The following is a 26163-nucleotide window of genomic DNA, read 5'->3' on the forward strand; positions in this document are numbered from 1 at the left end:
ACACAGACTACACAGACGTTTACACAGGTATCATAGATTGATAGACCTTCATCTGCATGTGCCTTCACTATGACTGTAAATCAAGACTTGATGTTGATCTGCCCAGTACTACACAGCAGTGCTGCAGCCAAACACCTCAACGGTGGATGCAGAAGAACATGTGCGTTTGCTACTCAGCTAGTGTACTTTTTTGTATGTATGTTACAACCTACTTTCTTTCCCGCTTATGAACCACCTCAATCAGAACAAACCAAGCGATCAGAAGGAATTTTCAGTCAAACTAAGAAGTGTAAATCTCTGGATAATCCATGTAGTTAGAAATATTAGCTTGTGATAATTACATAAACACTTGATCTTACATGCTAGTGAGTATTACATGAACACTTGATAGTTTATCTCTGGACGGAATGAAACCATTGTTTCTGAGCATCTTTGCCCTACATGGGATCACATTAGATGGCGAGTTTCCAAAGCTTTTCTACCTATTGGTACTGAAAGCATTTTTACAGTCACAGACACATCCACCCATTTGAAAAAAAAAAAATGAAGCCAGCTGCCAGGATGTGCGTTTAGGTATTTAAAGAGCTTTTATCAGAAACAACATCTGGCGTGTCCAATTAATAATGTTTGTGACTGTAGTGTAATTACTATTTATTATTCTGTAAAACCAAAATGCTAGAATTTTCTTCAGCACTCTATGCAAGACTATAATGCTTACAGAGAATCTGCGAGGAAATTGTAAATCGCTGTGTGTGTGCAACAGGCAGTATCACTACAGTTAAATTCTGAATCCATACTATTCCTCGCTGTTTGTAAAAGTGTGCATCGAAACATTTCTTTTCCCTGGCAGTGAAAGAACAATATTGGGCTATACCAATTCACCAATTTCTAGCAAGCAGTAACACAACCACCAGTACTTAGCGTCTGAGGTGTAATAAATGAAGACACTGAACTTGAGCGCCGTTCCACCAGCTACAGGTTTAATATCAGATCAACAACAGTAGAAAAACAGAGGCAGAGGCTACCAGACAAAAAGAAGAGTAGGAAATCCAACATCATCCAACAGGCTCTTTAAAATAATTCCTCTGTACAGTATTTACACACACACACGCTCGCACGCACACACACAGTACATTACAGCTACACTGAGGAGGAGGAGCCTGATGCCGCCTGACTGCCTCCCTGTCGGTCAGTCAGCCTGAGGATGCAGCATCAGTCCAAATGCTGCCCTCTGATTGGTCTGTCCTCTTCTGTTCATAGTGTTCTTTCTGTTTTCCATGAAGTTGAGATACATCAAGGTTAAGGTGTGATGATGTCCAGTGGAGTCCAAACCTGAGCTGCAGGATCTCAGAGAGGTCAGAGGTGCCAAAATGTGAGGATGAAATTTAAAAACTGTGATATGGCTGTACGTCATAAAATGACACACAGTTAAAGGCTTGGCTCCAAAAGATGGGATGTAACTGTCCTTTCACTGCTACCAGTGTGAAATTGAAGACACCCCCCCCCTCCCTCCCCCCAACTACAGCAGCACAGAACTGTCTTCAAAACAGCTGCTCCACCTTACATCACAATAGCACCGACAACCGTCAGCATCCCGTTGTGTCTCCAACCACGAGGTTCACTTTGCCTTTAGTCTGTGAGCCAAAACCTCTGCTGCGTGCTCACATGGAACGAGCACGGCCAGTAGAATCACGGCTTCAATCCTTCTGCTCCATTCCAGTGAGAGGAGGATCAGCCAACTGGCTGTCCAGGCAGAGATATCAAACATACACAAAACACCATTAAACTGATGTTACAACAGAAATGCTTCTTCATGTGATCCAGTCACATGACCGAGAGGGGTGGTGATCAGCCAATCAGGTGTGCCTGTAGAAGGACATTATCAGTCTTAAAAGATGGGTGTGCAGGAGCACGAGCCAGTCAGGCTTTTAGACAGACAGATTAATTCTTCCATTTGTTTTTATGCACATTTTCACCTTTGAGAGCACAAACCAACAAAATATACCAGTTACAGCTATAGTATACTGTATGTGGCCCTCTACGCTGTAAACAAGCATACCAAGATATTGATTTATGACCACTAGGTGGTGCTGCTGTTTTGTAATGCCAGATTGAGCTCCAGCATCATCAGGGTACAGGAAGACCAGGACACATGAAGTTGAAGTGTATTTCAGTACATATTTGTCAGAAACATGGTGAGCACTATTGATCAGCCCAGACAACTGTTTAATAGGAGGGGATTACCATATTCACTTATGCTGGAAATAGAATAAAGTGCAGTGTATTTATATACAGAAAATAGAATACAACATAATATGAAGATAAGTACATGTATCTTACCAATCTCACCTCCGTGCAGGGGGGTACATGGATGGGGCAGATGCTTGCTGACTGGCAACAATGGCAGACGAAGAGAGGCCTGGAAAAGAAGACAATGTTGCTTGATTAATAAAGTCGACTTGATTATTGTTAACACAATTAAAAATGTCTCTTGTCACTGCTGCAGTCACATATTTAACCAGTCAACATGCACTTATGTCTGGACCAACCACCATACCAGTACACTACTCAGGGTTTTCTTGTATCAACAAAGTTAAAAACTACCTCATAAACAGAATTCCAACAACTGCAAATGTACTCAGTTCCTGCATTGCGGACACACCAACTAATAGATGCCGTATGCTTCTGCATCAATTTGACATGAGGCTACTTAACCGGTTCCAGCATTTCTAAACAGCAATTCTGACACATTTGATGCTGGAGAAATGAGGCACCCCAGATGTGCTTCTATCACACAAACTTTCTGCAGGGAAGAGCATCCTTTTGATGAACTCAGTTCCTCTAGTTGCATTTCATCTAGAGAATCCATGGTCAAGGCTAGGCATCAAAAGAGGCAGCGTCGAAGATCTCAAGGTCCATGAACATAGTTCCGAGAAACCCCTATTCCATATAATAGTTGGCTAATCTACACATCAAAATATTGGATGCCGTATATGCAGCCACTCCAGTAACTATAATCCCTAATATTAAGTTGAACAGTAGTTTGGCCTGTTATCTACATAAAAGCAAACAGATCAACATTAAGTCTTGAGCAGATTGGTAACAGAGTAGTAGCTTCAGTGTTTAAAACTGACATACATAGGTAATGTCAACGGTATTGTCATGACATGCAACTCTCACCTGAGGGATAGGACAGGTCATACTGTCCTGACAACAACGGGTATCCTAGGTGATGATGAGAAGGCAGGATGCGCTGGGAAGGTGACGATCGTGGCCGCTCGCCGTCTCTCTCACGGTCTCTCTCCCTTTCCCTGTCTCTCTCCCTCTCTCTGTCTCGCTCATGTGCGGCCTTGTTGTCTTGGATGGAAGGCGATTTGCTTTTGTATTGGCTGGCATGCTGCTGCAGCAGGTCGAGCGCTTTGGCCTCACTCATCGGTTTTACTGTTGGACTGGACCTGGAGGGTTTCTCCCCATCCTCCCCTGCAGGAACCTTCCCACCATATGAGAAGGAATAACCAGCTGGCAGGTAGGAGCCTGACAAAGAAGAAAAAAAGAATTCCAAGAGTTCAAAAGCCATCGTTGGAAAAACAGACTTTTCAACCCCACACTTTTCCTGGGTACGTTTTAAGTTCTGCTCATGTTGCTCTTTCAGATATTTTGCTTTTTTATCAAAAACATATCACCACTAATATATATAATTTATCCCCCATGGGATAAATAAAGTATCCATCCATCCATACTACTCAAAATATTGAGTGAAAATATGTCAATACTAACAAAAGAAAACAATATGTTGATTTGCAAACTAATTTTCCTCTGAAAGTATTAACTTTTTAATTCAGGAAATAGAAAATGTTCTCTGCAGCCCAATATGCCTCAAAAGAATCAAGAAGAAAACATACAACACAATTTCTGAGACTACAACTAGTGACTGAGAAGGTTTCCTTGATAAATGACATGTAAGTGGGCTGGTAAAAGAAAATTTGGGAAATATGTTTTGGTCTTTTCCTGATGGTCAATAACTCTATTATTTACTCTATTAAACACAGGGTTGGAGTTAGCTCTTAGCCCAGCTTATACCCATCATTTAAAGCTCACTCATCAACATACTTTATTGCAATTGTTTAAATTTATTTTTAAGTGTATTTTTAGATACAGATATATATTTGGATATGTGGTTTACATGTTTGGACTTGTTTATCTGTTAACAGAACCAGAATAGCAACAAAACCAATGACACCGCAAGACACCCAACGTGTCCTTGTTTCAAGTCAAATATTTGGTTTTTAATTTTAGAAGTAATCACTTGATTAATTAAATGATTTCAGTATTAATAATGTGTTGCTAGACTCGTCTTTCTGTGCTTTAATGCAGCTGGAAAATAAAGATGTGAACAGTCCGTTTTCTTACCTGGGTAGTTCTGCATCATAACTGAGGGAATGGCTCTGCAGCCGGGGTGGCTGGGCTCATAGCCCTGGCTGTAGGCATAAGGTCCGTGCATATAGGGCATATAGCCCTGGTGCTGGGCAAGGGTGGAGGGAAACTGCATGTGACTGGGGCGCACCTCCTTCCCTGCCCCACGGTGTTCCTCTGGGGGCAGCTGTGTCCTTCCCTCAGTTCCCTCCTTCATCTCCTCTTTTTGGAGACCTTCTTTGGGCCGCGGCCGGTCCTCCTTCCCTTTCCTGTCACGCTCTCGCTCCCTCTCATCCTTCCATCTGTCCTCTTCCTGTGACTTGGGAGCCTCTGAGTATTTGCTGGGGTAGACATAGGGCCATAACCGCGAGTCTGGCTCCTGCAGAGATGAAAAAGAAATGCAACTGAGGACCACTGACCGTGTCAAGTGTTTAATGCAAACTAAAGGATCTAACTTTGTGACAGTTACTTAATACAATCGGCTACCATCCCCTGCCTCCCACTAAGGGTCTTTTTTGTTTCACTAAAGCATTTTTTGAGCATTTGCGGATGGTAAATGTTGGATCACTATAAATTCACATGGAATCAATATTACGTGGGGACCTCAAGTACTGGTAATACTTGTCTCTGATCTTAATTCTGTTGAAATCACCCATGTAAAAATTAAAAATTACACAGAAAATTATCCACAATATTTCTGGAAACGGAGGTCCTGTAAAAATACCAATTCTGGCTGAATCACCATTTCTGTGATTTGGGGAGTGTGTTTGAACAGTCTTAACAATCTCTTCATACTTCATAGCGATATAAGGGACCTTCAAAAGAATATCGCAACACGGTATAAAGAACAAACTCTCACAAGATGAGACGGATGACATATACAGCAGCACCTTTACATGTATTGAATTTCATTTATTGATGCACTGATGTGTTTGTCTCATCTGTAAAGGGGGAGCCAAATTACATGCCAACAGATCAAGACATTTGATAAATGTAGTGGTGTAAAAGGTACAATATTTACTTCTGGCAAATTTTAGTAAAACAGTTTACTTAACCCGCAAGAAAGTTTAAAAACAAAAACAAAAAAAACCATAGAGGAATACTTTCTAAATCACATTAGGTAATACTCACCTGCATCTAAATAGGGATAAAGAAGAAGAAAAAAAACGTGTCATGTCGCAAGTAACGAGCTTACAGAGACTTTGCAGGTTTAGGGAAATGGCCTCCAAATCTGTTTTTGCTAGAGCATTTTGCATCTTTCAAACGTGAAACAAACAGTGAATACATATAAATACATGCATGTATTGGTAATTAAGTTAAAATAAAGAACCGGTTTCTGTGTTTGTTGATTCAGTAATAAGTTCGGTGTCCTCCTGCAGCTGAATTCACCCTTTGGGTTTTCTTCATTACATACCAATACTGCTGTACTGCTGCTGTTGAACACTGATTCAGGATCAAGTTCAGTTAAATCTAAATCCATTTGAATCCTGTTGCAGTAAAGCTTCCAACTTTCATAAATACATTTTCCATCACAAACCAGGTACACACGTGAACACAATTGTTGGTAACCTTAGGTTAAAGAAAGAAAATCCTCAGTGCTCAATGAAATGATGAAATGAAATGAAAACTGAAATTGACAAAAGTAATTAATTTTGTTTTTTTAACGAAAATAAACTGATGAAAATGAGTTGCTTTTGTATTGTGGTTCAAAAAACAAACTAATGAAACTAGCCCGGACAAAAATGATGGCCCCACTTTGAAAGATTGAAAATAGTTTGGCCATTGACACAAGTTAAACTAAGGCGTGTCTTCAAACAGTTACTTAATGTTCAGTTTTTCTCAATTTCAGCGCTTAAAAAAGTTATTCCAGTGCCCATCGTGGGTTTTTCTGTCTTTAACGATTTTGTCCACATGTGAATATGCTTACCGGATATACTTAACGGGTTGTACCCAGTATAGTAAGAGTTTGTAAAATTAAAACAAAAGTAGACACCTGGGTACTGAAAAATAGACATTAAATCTAATGGAGTTCTTACTGAGAGCAGGTGAGACACAATATAGCCACACTATGTTAATAGTCAACATATACATGTAGTTACCTGTCTGTACCACATTGTAGGCTCTGCACCAGCTGGCCTGCCCAGTTCCATCCCAGACTTGGCCTCCTCTTTTCCATGATCCCCTGCTTCACTCAGCTTGATCTTCAGACCTTCAGTCTGACTAGCAGGAACCTTGGGGTCTTCTCCTTTTGCCATGATGACAGACTTGGACTGTTCTGAAGCCCCTGGGGACTCTTTGGGCTTAGCTGGGTTCAGTCCACCCTTAGAACCCAGTTCAGTGAGACTAGGTGCTCTAGACAGAGTGGGGGGCATTGAGGGTTTCTGCTTCCATTCATCTTTCCCACAAGTTTCACGCTCCTTGCCCTCTGACTTCTTGTCAGCCTGACGCTGCCTGTCTTCATACTGCTGGCGGTAGGCAGGGTTTGTAGTCAATAGGTGGGCGTGGTATGTCTGATCCGGGGAGTAGGAGTAGGGGGGGACGTAGTATTGGTTGTAGTACAGAGGTTGGGTATACATGTTGGAGCGTTGCTGGATGACTGATGGCTGTTGAGGTCCTGGCTCAGGCTTTCTCTCCTCTGGAGGCTCAACCTTGGGTTTGCTATCCTCTCCTACCTCCAGATCTTCCTCCCTTTTAACCTTTACCTGTGCTCCTTCGACATGAGTTGGGGCTGCTCCGGGGCTGGGGTTGGAGTAGCTTGGGGAGTAGTAAGAGTCGTAGGTGGGGTAGTATGGTGATTCCTTATTGGTAGCCTGAGCGGGAAATAGTGCCTTCTTTGCGCCTTCACGGAGTCCCAGGTCAGGCTCCGGCTTCACCTTCACTCCCTCTGCCTTCCCCTCCCCGTCCTCCCCTGCGTCAGAGATGTCAGAATAGGCGGGGCTGCTAGTCTTGACTGATGTGTTGTCAGCTCCATTCTGGTTCAGGTGGAGGGGAACTACAAGGCCAGCCTCGATCCTGCTGGCCACTCCAATGGACGGGCTGGGGGCATTGTCTGAGAAGCTGTACACCTTGTCGGCCTCAGCTTTGATGCTGGCCAACCGACTTTGATGAGCTTCTGTGGAACCATTAAGCAAAGGATCTGATGCCTCAGAGTATGGGCTCTTCCCCTCTTCTGGCCTCCCTGTCTTACACATTGCCTTTGGACTGTCCCCCTCTCTCGCTCCCTCCCTCTTTTTCTTATCTTTCTTTTTCTTGTCCTTGGCAATGGTAGGGATGGCAGAGGCTTCAGTTAGTGGTGGTGGTTTAGGTTGGATGGTCTTCAGCTGGGGACTCTTGGGTACTGACTGTACCACTGAGCCCAAAGCAGGGGAGGGTGTCTGCAGGGAGTATGGCAAGGGGACTCCAGGGGTGCCATGAGCTACAGGGCGGCCTGGCTTCAAGCCTTTTTGCGCCAGTTTATCAGGTTTGCCGCCAGATGCCACTTTTTTGGCCCTTCTGTCGTCCATACCATCGTTACTGGCTTCATCAGTCAAACACGCCCCTTCCTCACCAGCATCCGTCATCTCAAGCTCAGCCTCCCCTGTCTTCTTCTTCCCCTTTGAGATTAATTTTCCCGATGAGAGGGAGGGAGTTCCCTTTGGTGTAGTCGAGCGGGCAGGGGAGATGGCAGCACCATTGCAGGAAGATAGGTCAGAATGGAGGACAGTGTCCTCCCCATGTTCACTGTCTCCATCCTGGTCTAATCGGATGTCATGGTCATTGTGAGCACGAGCCTGGTGATATTTCAGTCCATTGATATGCTTATACTTCTTGTTGCAGTTAGGATGGGGGCAGTCAATGAGTACAGGAGAAGGGCAAGTGCGATCCAGCTGTGGCGGTGGAAGGGATTCCGTTTTACCTCCCAGAAGTGGGGGCCCACCACCAGTTGAGTTAGTTCTCATGCGCTTTGAAGCTTTGGTGTCCTCAGAGCTGGAGGTGGGTTCCATATCAGAGGCAGGTTTGGTCTTTCTCTTGGCAGAGGATGGGCTGGCCTTAGCATCTTCAGCACAAGTGGCTGTCTGGCTACCCCGCCGACCTTTGCCATTTGCAGCAGCACTACGTGTCTTGCTACTGCTACTGCTACTCCCTTTGTTGTCTGAGGAATTGCTGTTGTCATTCAATGGTGTATTACTGCTGGGACGCATCCTTTTCCCCCGACCACGACCACTTCGCATCTCCACATCACTGGTTGGAGACTCACAGAACCTGAAAACACACAGTGACAACAATGAACACGAGCAGAGAGAACGAAAAAGAAACTTTAATTACTTAAGACGTTCTATTCAGACACACCTTGCTCCACCTTCACAGTGGTATCCAGTATTTTGTCTCTCTTATACAATGTATGTACAAAAACTTTAAGTTGAAACCTATTTAAGTTGTTTTGTCAAGTATTCTCTTTAAAAGGGGACATATTCTGCATTTTCCCATAGAAAATGACTCTTCTTTTTTACTTTTCTCTTTATCCATTGTTGAAAAAGAAGGTGTTTGAACAAATTGATCAAGTGTGCAGAAAGTTGTGACCTTAAAATGGAATAATCGTTCCTAGTACTAGTATTCCTAGTTTTCCCTCAGCTAACTGAAAAACTCCCCTAGATTCGCTTAAAACAAGCCCATTTGTTTATGTACCTTGGTGGGGCCCAGTCATGTCTCGTACAGTCTAACAGGGTTCCGACATATGTCTTGTTCCTCCAGGTGACATTGACAACCAACATTCCTACAGAGAAACACAGATAGTTAAACTATACATGTACGAAAAAGTTTTGGGTATATGCAATGAGTGTCTCAAAAATTAACCCAACAACAAGTACACCTGTATACATTTTTCCTGGTACTTGGCAGCCAGCAACTAATATAGAGGAATCATTTCACCTAGGTGAACTGTGTAAAGTATGACTGTCAATACATACATCAAATGTTATTGTTCAGGGCCCATTAATTTAGAGTGTGAGAGACTCTATTTGGTCGCTTTACAAATGGATAGAATGATCCAATGGTTACATGTGTGACTGTGACTAAAAATACTTACCTAAAGGTAGAAAAGTGCTATACAAAAACAAGACTGTTTACCATTTACAGTCACAGTGATACGTCTACCCATTCGACAAACCAATTACATTAGGTGCATATATGCCAGTGAGTTTGTGGCAGTGAATGATTTTACAGCATGAGTGAAAAGATTCTTCTGGGGTTTGAGCCACTATAAACATAATTCATCTTTGCAGTGGGTTCACATTCTAAATGTAACATAATTGACCCTGTATAATAATATCTCACCATCCTCCGTCTCCTGCCACACAATGCCCTCCAGGTTAACACTGGTGCCTGGCTCACAGGGTCCTAGACATTCTGGCTCAGTTGCAAGTGCAGCGTCAGCTGTGTTCACTGCAACTGACCGAGTGCGAACCATGATTTGCTCACAGGGGGACGAGATGTCGCTGCTGTTGGCAACAGGGCCAAGGAGGTGCAGAGGAGGAAGAGTTGGAGCAGAGACCGGAGACTCCATCTGGAGGTCGAAGGGAGAATGTAAGTAGAGGAGTATGTAAGTATGAGAGAGGCATTTTTTGAGTACTGACAGGATTCCCTTACATACAAAGCAGTATTCATTTGGATATTGAAGCAAAAAACATACATCAACAAACATTTTTTTGTTGATGCTGACGAGTTATAACTAAAATATTATAATAATTATGTGCCTTTCTCTGTTAACAGCAAGGGACTATGTTATTTCATCAGATATTACAAATATATGGCCTCTTTGTACCAACTGTCGTTCAAGACGTGCATCCCTGTCATGTGATCGGATGAGGTGTGGGCTGATCTCAGACAGTTAATGATAGCCTACCACAACTAGAAAGCTGCCACAGGAATACAGCATTTACAGGCACTTCACCCTGCTATTTATGCAGAAGGGGTAAGCTAATCATACATACACATACAAATTTCAACAGTGTATAGTGGAGTGTATTATCAATAAGTGTTTAGCAAGGTAAATTTCCACATATATGGTCCCTGGAATTAATCCTCCTTGTGTATAAGTCCAAATACAAAACAGTACAGTATGCAACACAAGTTACAAGCCTGCATTTATTGTAACAGATTCAAAATGTGTACCCTCTTGACAATTTCACCACAGTGAACAGTGATAGAACATAAGTTAACAAGTAAATATTTGCCATGTTCACTATGGATCAGTAAGTACCACTTCATTTGCTATGTATAAATATACAGGCTTTGTCACACTCTTTTTATAGAAAGGGACGTGAGCAAGTTCACAGTATTTCCTCTGGGGACATGGGGAATGTTTCACACCTCTGTTACTGACTGCTGAGTTTGGACCAAAAACAAACTCAGATTAGATTAGATGGACTCTTTACTTATCCCGTGGGATGAAACAAGTACCTTTTCCTCCATTCCATTAGAGAGGTATTCATTACAACAAGAAGCCACATTCCTTTCGTGGTCCATTATTCGCTGTGACCAAGAAAGATTATAGTGAACACTGGTAGAAAGGTGGCAGCTTACAAAGAAGAGCTGGCTCAGATGGCGTCATCCCTCCTTAAATGTTGAGAAGACTAAGGAGATGAGTGTCAACCCGAGGAAGGAAAGCCCAGCAGAGCAGGTGAAACCTAATGCTAATCCTTCAAATTCCTGGGCATCCACATCAGTGAGGAGCTCATCTGGACTCACAACACAGCCCAACACCCAGGTCACAAAGAGGCACACAACACCAGCAAGGAACGCAAGCACCCATAGGCCATCAAACAACTGAATCATCACTGAATGACAGCAGCTCTGAACATTTCAGATATTTTATTTTAACCTATTGGTTCTGAAACGTAAGTTCTAATCTGGTTTTCCCAACAGTAAAAAATGCTGTTCCTGCACATCCACATCAAACTGCGGCCCTTGGAATATGGCCCACACATGGAATTTGCGCTTGAGTGTATGGTATTACTTAGTTGTAACAGTCGGTGGTGCTTGTGTCTTTGACACTGCAGCCCCTCCACCAAACAAGATTAATCAAAGACTTTTGTCAGAGGTGATCAACCATTGCAAAACCAACGAAATGCAAAATAGCAAGAGTAGAAATTTTCAGACACGGTGAAAAAAAAAATCAAAATTTTTTCCACAAAAAAAGAGGGTAAGTGTGTCCCTTTGATATGCGTTTGGTTGCTATGAAGAAAGTACGCCATGAAACCAAAAGTCGAGAGCAGAAAGTTGGGAAATGGCAGCTAGTCCAGTCTATAACATGCTAACAAAAAGATGAAAATGCCTCATTCTGCAGTTCCTCAACTCATTAGACAGCTAGACAGTAAACCTTTCTCAGATGGTGACTTCATAACAGAGTGCCTCACTAAAAGCACAGGATTACTGTGTCTGGAAAAAAAAAGGCAGGCATTCACTGAAGTCTAGAAACATCGTTGTGCTGCAAACTGAAGCCTAGTCAACTGCACACCATTTCCCCTTATCCCTACCGTATACCCACCATCCTGACTAAGAAACTATCTGAAGCTGCTATTTTGTCAATTAACTGTTCTTGCAACAAAATAAACAAAAAAAACATTTATGGAAATAAAAGCATTACATATCAAGCACAATTTACCTACATTTATTTGCTAATATACCTCACCTGAGTGGCCTTCCAAAGCAGGTAGAGCTCACCCTTGGTGGGTGGCTAGAGTGTAGGTCATAAACCATTCCACATCATGTTAGTGAATGGCAGTTTCTATGATTTTAGGATCTTAATATAATGCTGATGTATTTTTTTTAATTACTTTAATTTTAGTCAGTTAAATGACACTTTAAAACAGGATGATTCACAGTTGCCACTGATAACTGCTCTATGAGTTGGCCCAATATGACCATGAAAGAAGTCCAGAACTCCCTTCTTTTCATTTTTGGCAATTACAACCACACAAACCTGAACCACAAGCTGGCAAAATATAAGCATCCCACCGGGGATAAATTAACACAAGACAACTGCCATACAATATCAAAGGGAGCATATTGCTCTTTTCCCAAGCACCTTTGGGAGTGTCTGGAGATTAACCAATGAGACACAGCCAGAGCTATGGGAGGCTGCCTCTACGAAGTCAAGCAAAATGTGGCATCATTCCTGTGAGGTTTGGACACACTTTTTCACTGAACTGAATTAGAAGGTGTCCAAACTTTTGACTGGTGCCCATCATACGGCCAAGCACCCTTACCTGGGGAACACACACCACCAGGTTACAGTATGAGAAGAAGGCAAGCCGCAAGAAGCAGTGAGATGCTTTAGGCAATATTCTGCTGGAAACTTTGGGTCCTGCCAGCCATGCAGATGTTATTTTGACATGTGCCACGTACATAAGCAATGTTGCAGACCATGTACAAGCTTTCATGGAAACAGTATTCCCTGATTGCTGTGGATTTTTTCAGCAGGATGTTGTACCCTGCGATGAAGCAAAAAGGGTTCAGGGATGGTTTGGGTTGCACGAGTTCGAGGTGTTGACTTGGCCTCCAAATTCCTCAAATCTCAATCCAATCAAGCATCAGTGGGATGTCCTGAACATACAAGTCCAATCTAAGGAAGCCCACCTCGCAACTTACAGGACTTAAAGGATCGGCTGCTACAATCTTGGTGTCAGATACCACAGCACATCTCTAGCGGTCTTGTAGAATCCGTGCCTCAATGGGGCAGGGATGTTTTGCCAGTAAAATGGGGACCCACACAATTTTAGAAATGGTGTCTAAATGTTATGCCTGATCACTTTGTACTGTATAAATCTCTTGGTGTACATTCCAATATCTTTGCTGCTATTGACCTAGTGTACACACAGCATAGACATACTATATTAAAAGATCATTTTTTTCTCTACACAACTTTATTACCGTACTCCATGCATATAACATCTTTGGTACCACAATCAGGGTGACCTGCTGCTTCAACTGCATAGATTTCTGTATATATCATATATGTAAAACTAGGAACCAACATTCTCTGACCAAGAAAATCACAATTCAACCTTGAGAAGCTTGAACAAACTTTATAAAAAAAAAAAAAAAAAAAAAAAAAGCACAACTATCACAACAATTATATAAAGGCCATCTTGATTTCATACTCAACAACTCCAGGAGTATATCCAAGAGCATGTACTCAAAACCTTACAATGAAGATCTAAATTGGTAGGTAATCTGCATAAAGAGCACAGGTGACACATGAGTTAACAGCATTAGGTACGGTCATCTCCTGTTCAAAGACTCAAATTTAAAGCTCCATCTATTCATTAGGTTTCTTTTTAAGAACGAATCAAACACACAAAACTAACATGAATAAAGGGAACATAAAAAAGCAAGACATTTTATTGAGACTAGACTAGAGCCAAAGCGTGTCCTTTTACAAGGCACAGAGAATTAAAACATTTCAATTGGATAAAAAACTCAACATTATATCCTTTTACCTTCTCACCACTGAGGACTTTCTTCATATTTCGGCAATCACTGCTGTCCACCTCCTCCTGCTCCATTGTCATGGTAACGCTCTGGCCAATTCCTGTTCCTGAGTCCAGTGTCATATTCCCAAGCTGTTCTGATGAGACCAGCTCTGGGTTTGGTTGGTCCTCAAATGGGCTACTGCGAGCGGCCCCTAATGTCAGGATAGGGGCCCCGGATTCTTTCTCAGTGTTAATCACTCCTGTGGCCACAACATCCATTTTCTCCTTCTTACTTTTCCCAGACACCCCATCTTTGTCCTTTTTCACAGGAGGGAGGATACGGGAGGGTTTACTAGACTTGTCAGTTCCCTTAGTCGGAGTAGAGTTGAGGTTCTGCGGTGGTGGGTCACCGGGTACCCGGCCCTGAACCTCCTTCTTCGCTCCATCTGAGACTGGAACCTTAACACTCTCCTTAGAGTTTTTACTACGCTTTGATTTTGATTTGCTCTCCTTGCCCTGTGCGGTGGCTACAGGACTAACAAACTTGATATTGTCAGGTAAAACAGCCACAGCGCTGGGAGGGGCACCCATGCCCCCTCCCTCCTTACTACTTGACATCTCTAATTTGTCCTTCTCTAAATCGGCATCCAGGTCAATAATTAGATTGCCAACACCGATATCCCACTCATCACCACTGTCATACGCGTCCACCGCGTTGGAGTCCACACCTTTCCCGCCTGCAGGACTGCTGCTGAGGGACATCTTAGTAGGAGCGTCCCGGAGCGCCACAGGAGGGCCACAGGAGGGCCGCAGGAGGGCCGCGCTCCTACCAGCCGCAGGATGCCTCCTCAGGGGTGCACCCCACGCTTCCTCCTTGCTCCCCACATCGCCTCCTGTGAACAGGAGAAACAGATTAGACTAAGAAGACCACATCAAAAGACTAGAACAAAGAAATCTTGCTTTACAACAGATTCTCTCTTCTGTGTGCTCCTCACACACTCACACAAACACACTAAACTGGCATTTCTGTCACACTGCCGCTCCATAATGATTTTAAAATGAATGAAATGAATTTACACAAATATTAAACAAACAAAAAATGATGCTGAAGTAATTTTAAGACTTTAGTATCAATTCTTCCTAACATTCCACAACATTGAGAAAACCCATTAGTCCTGTGTAAAACGTTGGCTTGGCCCATCTTGAAATATAAATGATAGTTTAACCACATTTAAAGCCAGGCTGACGAAGAGTCACAGTTCTGTTGAGGCATCTGTTATTTCAGTTCTCAGTAGAAATGTCTTCAGAATCCCCTTTATTGAGACAATTGTAGATATTTGAGAACTCATAACATGCTTCCCAGAACTGTCAAAGATGTAAGTACAGTAGCATTAGAATCACACGTAGGACCCATCTATTTTAGGACTCCTTCTCTCCAGATAGAGATGGATATACATGTATTTTAGATCACATACAAACTTTTTTTGTATTTTTTTTTTTTTTATCTTAATTAACACCACAATATTAAACCAGATTAATTTATCTTCATCTATCTCACCACACTCATTCACAAAAGCACACACACATTCACAGACCAGTGCCAAGCGCTGGGAGGTTCAGTGTACAGTTAAGTGTAAAGTGTAGGCTTAATTGTGGTTCCTAGAGTTTCACAAAACTTTAATGGCTGATAGAGCCTTTAGCTTCCCGGCCTCTCTCCACCAGCTCCCAGTTTGGGTTTGGTAGGTTGATAGTTAGAGTTGGCTCAACTGACCCTAAAATACCCCTTAGTTGGGCTGCACTATGTTCAAGCTCCCAGGGGACTTTCCCTCTGCTTGAGCTGGGTTCTACTTAAGGTTCTTCCTGTTGAAAGACGGTTTTATCCTTATTACTTGTTCTGTTATTTTTGAGCTCTGGGTTCTGTACAGTGTCTTGAGACTATTTGGATTGTTACTGAAACTATGTTAACAGAAAAATATAGATAAATGCTGCCATTCAATTTTGTTATAAAACAAGCACAGAAGCATTTAATGCAATACTGCAAAAGTCATAAATAAAATCTGTGACCATTCACAAACTACACAGCCATTACAGCTGCAAATTCCAAAGTAGATGAAATGCCACAAAGTGCTGTGGCATCTGTCCCATAATGGTGGTGTATACTCAGTGATTTAAAATACATGAAACTTTGCACAGACATCAGCTCGTCATTTACAGGCATTGTATACAGACAATAAACCAGAGTTCCAGCTTGAACATGTGTCATACCACCAACTGACAACACAAGTGAGTCTTATGTGACAAACATCAAGAGCAAAACAATTTCCAAATACTAAAAACCTAGATGGTACATTTTACAAGAGTAATTGTGACATAAATCTGACAAAAGAGCTGTTATGACATTTTAGCACTGCGTCAATAATGTTTCACATCTCACCACCTCACTCCTACTACTACTGTGACCTCACCTGAATGAAAGAAATCTCAACACTTCCATAAATTCTTGTGACATGACTGCTGGGGTATTGTAGGATACATTTCTTCTTATTGTGTCTTAAAATTTCCTATTCCATCTGTTAGAGCCTCCAACCTTCACACCTGCACCACATCCGTAGGAGATCCTGAGGCACACAGCCAGCCACAGAAATGATTTCCTTGCCTGTTTGAGCCTTTTTGTCTGTCAGCAGGAACACTCAAAGACATATAGAGGGTATGCACTGATGTCACTGCCACCCGGGGCCATGCCCCCTGAGTGGCAAAAACATGGGAAATGTAACTGTAATTACAGTCAGTGCTTCTACCTGCAGGTGAAAAAACTAATTATTGCCTTAATCAGACTTTAACTGGGCCACTTAAGGGCATGTAAACACGTTACTCTGGCAAAAATCAGAGTTCTCCTTATTCAATTAAGACACCCAGATGGTGCGATTGGAAAACAATTTTCTCCGACATGTATATGCTTAATTGGACTTTTAACTGGATAATGCGTGTGTGCATGCGCCACAAGCACTGCGCTAGCATATGACCCAAAAACATACAAGAAAGTCATCACAGAAAAAGAAGGTACACCTTATGTATGAGATTAAAAGAGCTGTACTATTATCCATATGGTTGTTGTTTGAGATGCCGGTCTGCCACATGAACGACTCTTCTTTATTATATGACATAATAGGTCAACTAGAAAGGGGTATTAAGGCTGTATTGACCTGCTGACAAGTGACATATCGCCACGTAGTGTGGAGGTGGAAGACGTTTTCCCGTCAGTTATTTGATTTTCTCTGCTGCATGTAAACTGGGAAAAGAAATGTAGTGAGAAGATCAAATTTTGAGCATAGCTCGATTAAGCTCTACACGTAAACGCACTGAGTGAGACCAGGGAAAATGTGGGTTATCAGAGGGCTGAGACCAAAAGGAAGCTAAGAAAGATCATTATGTAATTCATTAGACAAGGAGCCTTTGAATCAGGGAAGAGCTGATTACATTAAGTCCCGACTAGGACTTACACAAGATGTTGGACAAGATAACGGACAAACAGTTCATTCAGCCCAATACAGATGAATGTCTGAAACAAAGTTGTTGGAAACAAAGTTGTTGGAAACAACAAGAGATCGTACTGATGTATCTATGTGGCTGTGAGTGCTCCTAAGGCTGTGAGACCAAGAAAAGGTTTGTTCTGAACTCTGTGGAAGTCCTCTTAGAGCCCCATCACTGCAGCATGCATGGGTGGGGCATCTCCCACAATGCATAGTGTGTATGACATCACACACACTATGCATTGTGGGAGATGGACAGCAAGAGGCACTTATTTCGGTCTCTGTGGTCTTGTGAGACTGCATCGCAAAACAGATCTCACGACATGGTGCAACAACATTAGTCCATGTGTGAAGGACATTCAAAACATGACAGACATTTATACAATCCAGAGAGCCCCATCAGGCCTGGAAGGTGACCAGATTTAATAAGTAGGATATGTACAAGATGCGTCAACTAGAGGCAAAACATTGTGGAAATTGTTTTGAAATCTGCATATCTTAAAAGAGTTGATATTGAAGTGAACTGGGAGCATGTGAATCAGAATCAAATCAATTCCGGTATTTCAATATATTAATTAGTAACAATACCGAGCCCTTGAATCATACGTTAAAGTTAGATTTCATGCTGAAATATGTTACGGCAAGATAAGTGTTTTGGTTAATATCCGTTAGGGAGCTGACCAAATAAATAACTGATATAATCCGTCTTTGTCAGCCATGTGAGTGACACGCCCCCCGTCGCTATTTTCAATGGTTACCATAGTATAAACAAAATGTGAGAAGATGGCAGGGGAGGTTTAACTGAAGATGGAAAGTGGAAAAACAGAAGAAAAATGATTGGATACTGAGACAAATTCAGCAAAGACGCCAGGGACAGGTACTTGGCCAAGTTGCTTGCTATAAATAATATCGATCCGTTCGACCTGAGGGTGAACAGCTGGAGGTCCGACCCAGAACTGCTGTCTCCAACTTCTTCCCTGGACATCACCAATTATCTGGTATATGTAATGAGCACTTATACTTTTGAGGAGTTTAGAACTTATAAATCCCTTAAAGCTCATGGACACTTTTCCAATGACTGGGTGCAGGATCTGTTGTAATTTCGAAACAGATGTGAAAACACGCAAAACCACTGACAAAGCACCAAAGTACAGGGAAAATAAAAATAAAACAAGTCACAAAAGTTGATGCTGATCATCATCATGTAATGATACTGTAATGATCACGGCATAATTTTCATAACATAGTTTGTTCTCTAAATCTTACTTCCATTTGATTTATATCCACTGATGGCTAGGTCAATATAACACCAGTTATGTAAAATGTCATATACGCATCTTACTGTTAAAGCAGGTTCAAATGCATTAAAAACTCAATCATTGCAGTTGTACTACACAAAACCAAACAATTCACTTCACATGTTAATTTACTATTCTGCATGTTTTGAGTGTGAAGTTTGTTTTCTGTGTGAAGAATAAAGTTTTAAATTTGATTCATTTGTCAAATCTTAAAAAAAACTAACTGGGCACTGGCTTGTGAGCTATTTTTTCCTCCACATCTCTAGCAGCTATCCAACACAAAGGTCAACTCTTTTTATCATTTCAATTACTATTGCATCCTTTCACTCAACCGTGCTTCACCCTGTTATTCACCCACAAAAAAAGTGCCAATAACCCAAAATGCACTACAGCTTTGAGAGTGTGACGTCCCCTGACAAAGACCGATTAAAAACAAGTAATAGAAAAAAGACTCAACTAATCCAAGTAAAAAAAAAGTATGCAATAATCAAACAAAAAGAAATTAAGACCTTAATAAGGTGTATACTTATATGAGTAGTTCAAGTCTATTCTTATTAAGTTATATCAAACTATTTTCTGCAGTCAGAATAAACAGTCAGTGCGTTTACATGCAGAGCTTAATCGAGCTATGTGCAAAATTCGACTTTCTCACTACAGTCCTTGTCCCAGTTTACATGCAGCGCAAGAAAATCGAAAAACTGTTCTCCTCCTCCACACTAGGTGGCGATACATGTCTTTTCAGTGGGATATAATAGTCGTTCATGTGGCAGACTGACTTTTCAAATAACAACCAGACGGATAATAGTATATTTTTTAATCTTGTACGTTCGTGCTACTTCTGATGCAGGTAAGATCCGCACTATCCCTCAGACGGTTCTTCTAGCGGCTCCGTTTCTCTTCTTGTGCGATCGGCTTTCTTGGATGTTTTTGTTCCGGGGTCACACGCTAGCGCAGTGGTGGTGGAGCATGCGCATGTGCATTATGGAATGAAAATTCCGATTCCAATCGCATTATTTGGGTGTCTCAATCGGATAATGAGAACTCCGATTTTAATCGGAGTAACGTGTTTACATGCACTTAAGTTTTCCTGTTATAGTCCGATCAAGGCAATAATTAGTTTTTTTTCACGTGCATGGAAATGCACTTAGTGTCCTAGGACCAAAACTCGTCAAGTACTGAATCAATAAAAATCATACAATCATTCCTTGGATCTTTACCATTTTGTGGTATAAAAGAATTAATATTTTGCTCGCTCTACTTTTTGACTGGACCAAGCAGCTTTAACCCATACTGACAGGTGTCTCAACACCACTCAGCCCTGTCTATCATATGCTTATCCTCTGCCTGAGCCTCCAGGTGGTCAGACAGGAGGGGGCAGAGCTAATCCTGCTGCTAATAACAGGACTTCAGATGCTCTGACCAAACACACAGCCAATTCGCCAACAACACTGAGCAAATCCTGAAAACAATTATAAAAAGCCATCAATATAATGGAAAGAGAAACAAATAATTTTGTATGGCTGATAGGCTACTAAGACAAAGCAAAGGTGAAGGTGAGAAAAAATGGATGGCACTACAATCAGCTCTGAAATAAGTTTCAAAATAAAGCCTTTCCTTGCACATCTATACATTACGTTTACATGGTAACCCAGGGGGGAAAAAAACTGAAGAGTGGTATGTCAGGAAATAGTGAGAACGTTTTAGTGATATAAGCACAAAGAGTCCTGCAATGGACCTTTTTTGGAAAACCCAGACGTGAAAAGTTATTGTCCAATCATACATCCTAGCAACCATTACTATGTAAACAAGGTCCGTCAAGCTGCCGACCTCCGACAAGCAAAATGGTGAAGGGGTGTGCCTATGGCATATGTAAGGATGCATTCCATTTACCTCAGAGGTCTGAAGTCAGAGCAAAGAATGACATCACACCTGAGTTGTAGGCATTACAGAAGTCAGAAAACTAGATGGCCGCATCCATGAAAGTGCTTGCCTTGTCTGAACAGAACTTTACATTTTACATTTTTACATTTTATTGCTATAATGTTAAGCTAAATTTAGGTTATTTAAGTTAAAAAAAATTGTAAATCGAACAGATAACTTGAACCAACTCATGAGTTGTTTTACTAGAATTGTTTAGGGAAATCTACATGACCATATGAGGCAGAAATTTATTTTAAAAAATAAATAAAATAATTACACTATTAATCAGTTTGCCACAATGGTTTTTAGCCATTGTTAGCGTGACATGGACATGGACTAGTTACAATATAACACAAGATTTTTTTAAATTAAACTGTAACAGAATTTCAACATATGTATGTCGAAAGATTCTCTCTGTACGACCGATTTAATGCAAAGAAGTGCTAATAAATGGAATATTATAGGAGCTTCCAATTACTGCTTACACATGGGGCAGCCATCTTGGTAACTCAGGGTAACTCCCAGCAAAATCTTAAGAAAATAAACAAGCATACATACATCTGCTCCAAGGTGATACTAGAATGGGACAAACCCATAGTGATACCTAGCTAGCCTACATTGAGCTAGCAAGACTTCAATATATGAGCAAAACGCTCATATATACAAAACATATGTCAAAGTTATGGTTAATATCGGCGATTATTCGTAATATTATTGTCTAACTAACATTAGGTAGCTGTTAGCTAGTTTGTTAGCTAGTTGTTTCAAAGCACTGACTCCATCTGGTTTCTGTCTAATGCCTAGCAATAGAAACATCCATAAATGTGGATGAGAGTAAACAATGCTATACATCAATGTATTCCATGCAAATAGATTGTAATTACAGAATCAATTACATCAAAAAAGTTTATGCTTTTAGCAGATATGAAATATATATATGAAATCAATGTATGGTACTACGGGCTGAGCAGCAATTAAGCAATTCTTTTTTTTCTTCTATTTGGCCATTTTCCCTTTTTCTTTCTTTGCACTATTTTTGAAAGGAATCTCATGTTCCCAGTAACACCCACCTGCATCAGGCTTTCCTTTTTGAATCTGCAGTCATTTCATATTAGATTTTTTTTTTCTGGAATCAAACGACAGGTAACCATTGTAGCAGCAGAGAAACTTTATTTCTGGACTTTAAGGAGTTCAACTGCTGACTCTCTGGTGTTCAAACCAACACACTAATTCCTAATCGGCTTGTGTAAAAATTACTGAGTGGATTAGCTGGCGACATCTAAACAACAGAGATGTTCTCAGATCCGACTTTCTGTTCAGCTGCCTCTAATGCCACACTTAATTAAAGGCAGTGAAGTGGCAGGACCTCCTAAAGGCACTTGAGACCGAACAAGTTCAGCCAAACAGTCTTTTTAGCAACAGAAGGACAAATCATCCTGGTTTTTTCGACAGAAACTTGGCCTGCACAATTCCACAACTCAGCACAGACAAGCTGGAATGCTGGCAAATAACCTTCTGGCTCAGCTGGGCTATATACTATATGTCCCAGACAGGTTGAATACTTGCCCTGATTATTAACAGGTTGTCAGAGATGTTAATGATTTACACCAGGCTGTGATACACTGCATGAGGAGGAAAACGAGGGGCTGGGAAAACATACAGCTGGTCGATATGGACCAGAACTAATATGCCGATGTATTCAGGTTTAATATTGATATACATCCCAATATTTTTTCCACAAAGTCAGTTAAATGTTCAAAGTCAAAGCCAAATAAATAAATAACAAAAAAATATAAAATGGATAGGGCACATGCTGACGTGCACCTCCCCAGAAATGTAAATGTACCGCCGTGATGCAGAGCACTACAGCTGCAATTGGCCCCTTGGTAGTCGCATGTTTCTGCTTTGATATTTCTAGCTACTTCTCCATCTTCATGACTTTTGAGCTGATGTTTTGGACCAATAAAGAATCAATAAGGTTTAACTGAGGAGGTTTGGAGATACAGATATTTGTACGGGCGAACTTTCATCAGAATTCGAGAAAGATTTTGGCAAAAGTTTGATTGTTGAAAGGGAAGCAGGAAGTAGAAACAAAAATGAACTCGACTGGTAAAAAAGACACAGCACCATCTAGTGTTTGGGTGGCATTACAGAGTGAGCCAGCACACCGGTTTCCACCAACCCAAAGAATCGAAAGGAATTCATCCAGCATGGATTCACATGCACCATCATCAATGAGGTAAACATCTCCACTCTGCATGTGCACAGAGGTTCTGGCACATGGAAGTCTAAAATCTGTGAACATGCCAAGATACCTGAAACATCAAGCATCCTTGCTCCTCCCTTGGTATTTTTCTGGAGTAACAGCAGGGGGAAACTGAATTCAACCTGTGGTTATAGCTATGAGTTGGGTTATGTATGGATTTAAACTGGCTGCTGAGATGGATTCGGTGCTGCACTCTGATGGGACTACTGCCCGCTGCATCACAGACATGGCTCAGGACATCAAGCGTTACTGACAGAGTGATAGAGGGGGGATAATATTCTTTACAATCAAATGAATCCACATATGTATCCAGCTCTGTCCAGCTCCTATTAGTCAGATACTGTTTTGAAGGAAAACCTAATGAAGAGATGCTACTGTGCACCCCGCTGGAGGGAACGTGCGCAGGAGAGAACACTTTCACAAAGCTAAAAGAAGAGGTCTGTGTGTACAGATGGTATATATCAGTCCTCAGGACAATCACACACAGTCACAACATTTCATAGACTGGAACCTACGTTAAGCTGCACTTTATGCTCACTTACGATGTGAACATTTTCTTGAATGTGTGTGTGTGTGTGTGTGTGTGTGTATATATATATATATACACATACATATATATATATCATTTTAATCTTTAAATCTTTTTTTTAAATTAAAGGTGTTTTCTTTCTGTATTCCATAAGTGTTATTTAAATGTCTGTGTCTTTATGTGTGTCTTTAAGCCGGGGTCGCTGCCAAATTTTGTTATGTTCTCATAATGACAATAAAGACTCTTGAATCTTGAATGTGGTACAAAATGTAATGGTAATGGTACAAAAAAGGAGGGACTAAAAGCAAGAGTCAAAAAAGTGGACCCTCACTTCAATTTTATCTCTGCATTATACAAAGAAGCTCTAACAAGCAAAACACTGGACACAGGGCTTAAACGTGTTCTTGAAACTGTGGTAAAAACTGTCAACTTAATCCAATCACGTCCCCCTTAATATGAGACTGTTTGCCACTCTCTGTAACACCTGTGATCAGAGTCTCAGGGCCTGCAGCTCCACTTACAACAGGGCGTGCTGTGTGACTGTATGAGCTGCAGGATGAGGTGTGTTTGTTTCTTAATGAACGTGGATCACAGCCTGCTGTGCTCCTCATTGATCCTGAGTGTCTAACAAGACTGGCATATATGTCTTGTCATATTTGAAAAACTGAATGGCCTTAATATATGTCATTGCAAGGTGCATAAGCATGGTGTGACTGAATGATAAACTTCACAAGGAAACTGGAGCCCTGGACAATATGACTAGATAAGATCACAGCGAATCATCTGACGTCTGATCTGGAGAACACGCTACTTGAACTTTCAACTGATCAATCCTTAAAGATGCTGTTTGATTCCAAGACACTGGAATTCGGTCGACAGGGAATAGAGCACAGGTCTTCAACAGGGGTCCATGACCTCTAGGGTCTGTGGAGGTACTGAAGGGGGGTCGCAAAATCTTTGGTTGATCGGTCATTACACACACACACACACACACACCCCACACACACACACACACACACACACACACAAAACACACACACACACACACACACACACACACACACACACACACACACACACGCGTGTTTTTTTATTTTCCCTCGCAAATTGAAATTTGTTTAAATACACATCAATGTGAATCCAACATCTTTTAGTAAATGGATAAATGGAGGCAGAATGCGTTCAGTCAGCACTTCACTCATTCAGTGATATAGGAGCTGTCTCAACAGCACAGTGTTTCACACAGAGTGGCACACTAGACAAGACCTGTCAATCTAAGCCTCCTGTACACCGCAGGCCCTGCCCCTAACGCTGCTGAGCCAATCAGGAAGCCTCATAGTACACGCCATGTACCAGGTTACCTGCAATTGGCCAAGAGTCTATTCAGTCCCCAGGTGAAATGCAGGAGCTCGCTGCAAAATTAGCAAAAGAGAAAAAAGCTCACTTCCATCAGCCAACTACTGAGGCCAAAATGGATGGCTTCGTTGAATTTTCTTTATATTTTAAGTTTATTTCAAGTATGTTCATGTTTACGGAAGTTGCACAGCCAACCTATTGTGGCACGTTTGAAACAGAAAAATTAATATTTGAACCTATGTTGCAAAAAAAAAAATATATTCCTAAATTGCAATAGGCCAGGTTTAATATAGCACCATAGTAGGTAGAAGGTCCCTACTTACTTACTTAACTCTAAGGCACTTACAAGAACTTACAAGAACTACAAGAACTACTATTTTACATTTTTTACATATTGTTTAGACATTGTTTTTTATATATATATTTTTCCATATTTACCACCACCAAAAACAAAGAGAAAACAAAGAGAAAATGGCCATGATTCAGGACATTAAGAGGTAGTGAAATAAAAACAGACTGACACGATTCTGCAGTGAAAATCTCTGCATGTGCTCAGGAACACTTCAGAAAATTATTATCAGTGAACCAGTTTATCCTACAAGCGAAATTAAAATCTAAAATTCTTTAGAATCATGAACGCTTTGTTCTATTTAATACCCTTGTAACTGAGACATTCCTTGCCCTCACCCCAGTTTAAAGCATGGAACAAACACTGAATGACTCAAGATACACATCAGTCAACCAGTCAATGACTGGAAGGTTTTTCGCTCAATGTGAAAGGGTCGACTCGGCAATGGACCTGGGATTTTATCGGCTCAGCTCAACTTCGACGTGAACAGAAATGCCACGCCGAACCGGGTTTTTCGCTCTGACTTTGATGTATCTGCCGGTTACATTCTGATTTTGTCACTCAAGGGCCTGACAGACTGTGTCATTGTAGAAGCTCCAGCTCAAAAACAGACCAAAGTTTTGGTCTAGTCCCATAAGAGACCGATCTCTGAAGGGCAGGGATTTTTGTTCATTTTTTTTTTTCAGTCAAACAAATCAAATGTGTTGTTACACAATCATTAATGTAAGCACATAAGTGAATTAGCTCTGCGTCATGTTTGGGAAATTGCACCGATCAGGAAATGCGTGTGCGACTGTGTTTATATACAGCTTGTAAAGCAACATCCCACACTTTTTAACGATCATGGCAGCGCTCTATTTTTTTTGTTTTGTCTATTTGTCATGGTGTATTGTCTGTATGTTTTTTAAGATACCTTAAAAAAATACACAATGCTTTCCACTGTTTATCTGTGAAATGTGTAATGATGATGTTGTCCACGCGATGATGTAAGAGGGGAAAAAAACAGGCATGCAGCTCTCAGAGCGGGAGGTCAGACCCAGGACTTCTGGT

At 41.3% G+C, this 26163-nt stretch overlaps 1 protein-coding gene across 2 annotated transcripts in view; it reads right to left on the minus strand.

The window, feature by feature from the left end:
- Positions 1-958: 958 nt before the first annotated feature.
- Positions 959-26163, minus strand: part of LOC125014676 (zinc finger protein 609-like) — a 29447-nt gene continuing 4242 nt past the window's right edge. Inside the window, exons 2-9 of one of the 2 annotated variants that reach the window (XM_047595937.1) lie at positions 13893-14758; positions 9727-9955; positions 9079-9166; positions 6513-8655; positions 4411-4792; positions 3181-3534; positions 2350-2419; positions 959-1866 (exon numbers count right to left, since the gene is read on the minus strand). In XM_047595937.1, coding sequence (XP_047451893.1) covers positions 1857-1866; positions 2350-2419; positions 3181-3534; positions 4411-4792; positions 6513-8655; positions 9079-9166; positions 9727-9955; positions 13893-14627 — 4011 coding nt within the window. In that variant the 5' untranslated portion in view covers positions 14628-14758 and the 3' untranslated portion in view covers positions 959-1856. Of the gene's footprint in view, positions 1867-2340; positions 2420-3180; positions 3535-4410; positions 4793-6512; positions 8656-9078; positions 9167-9726; positions 9956-13892; positions 14759-26163 lie in introns of both variants that reach the window. The other variant, XM_047595938.1, reaches the window with a different exon arrangement.

This window comes from Mugil cephalus, chromosome 10 (assembly GCF_022458985.1).
Source record: "Mugil cephalus isolate CIBA_MC_2020 chromosome 10, CIBA_Mcephalus_1.1, whole genome shotgun sequence".
NCBI classification, from domain to species: Eukaryota; Metazoa; Chordata; class Actinopteri; order Mugiliformes; family Mugilidae; genus Mugil; species Mugil cephalus.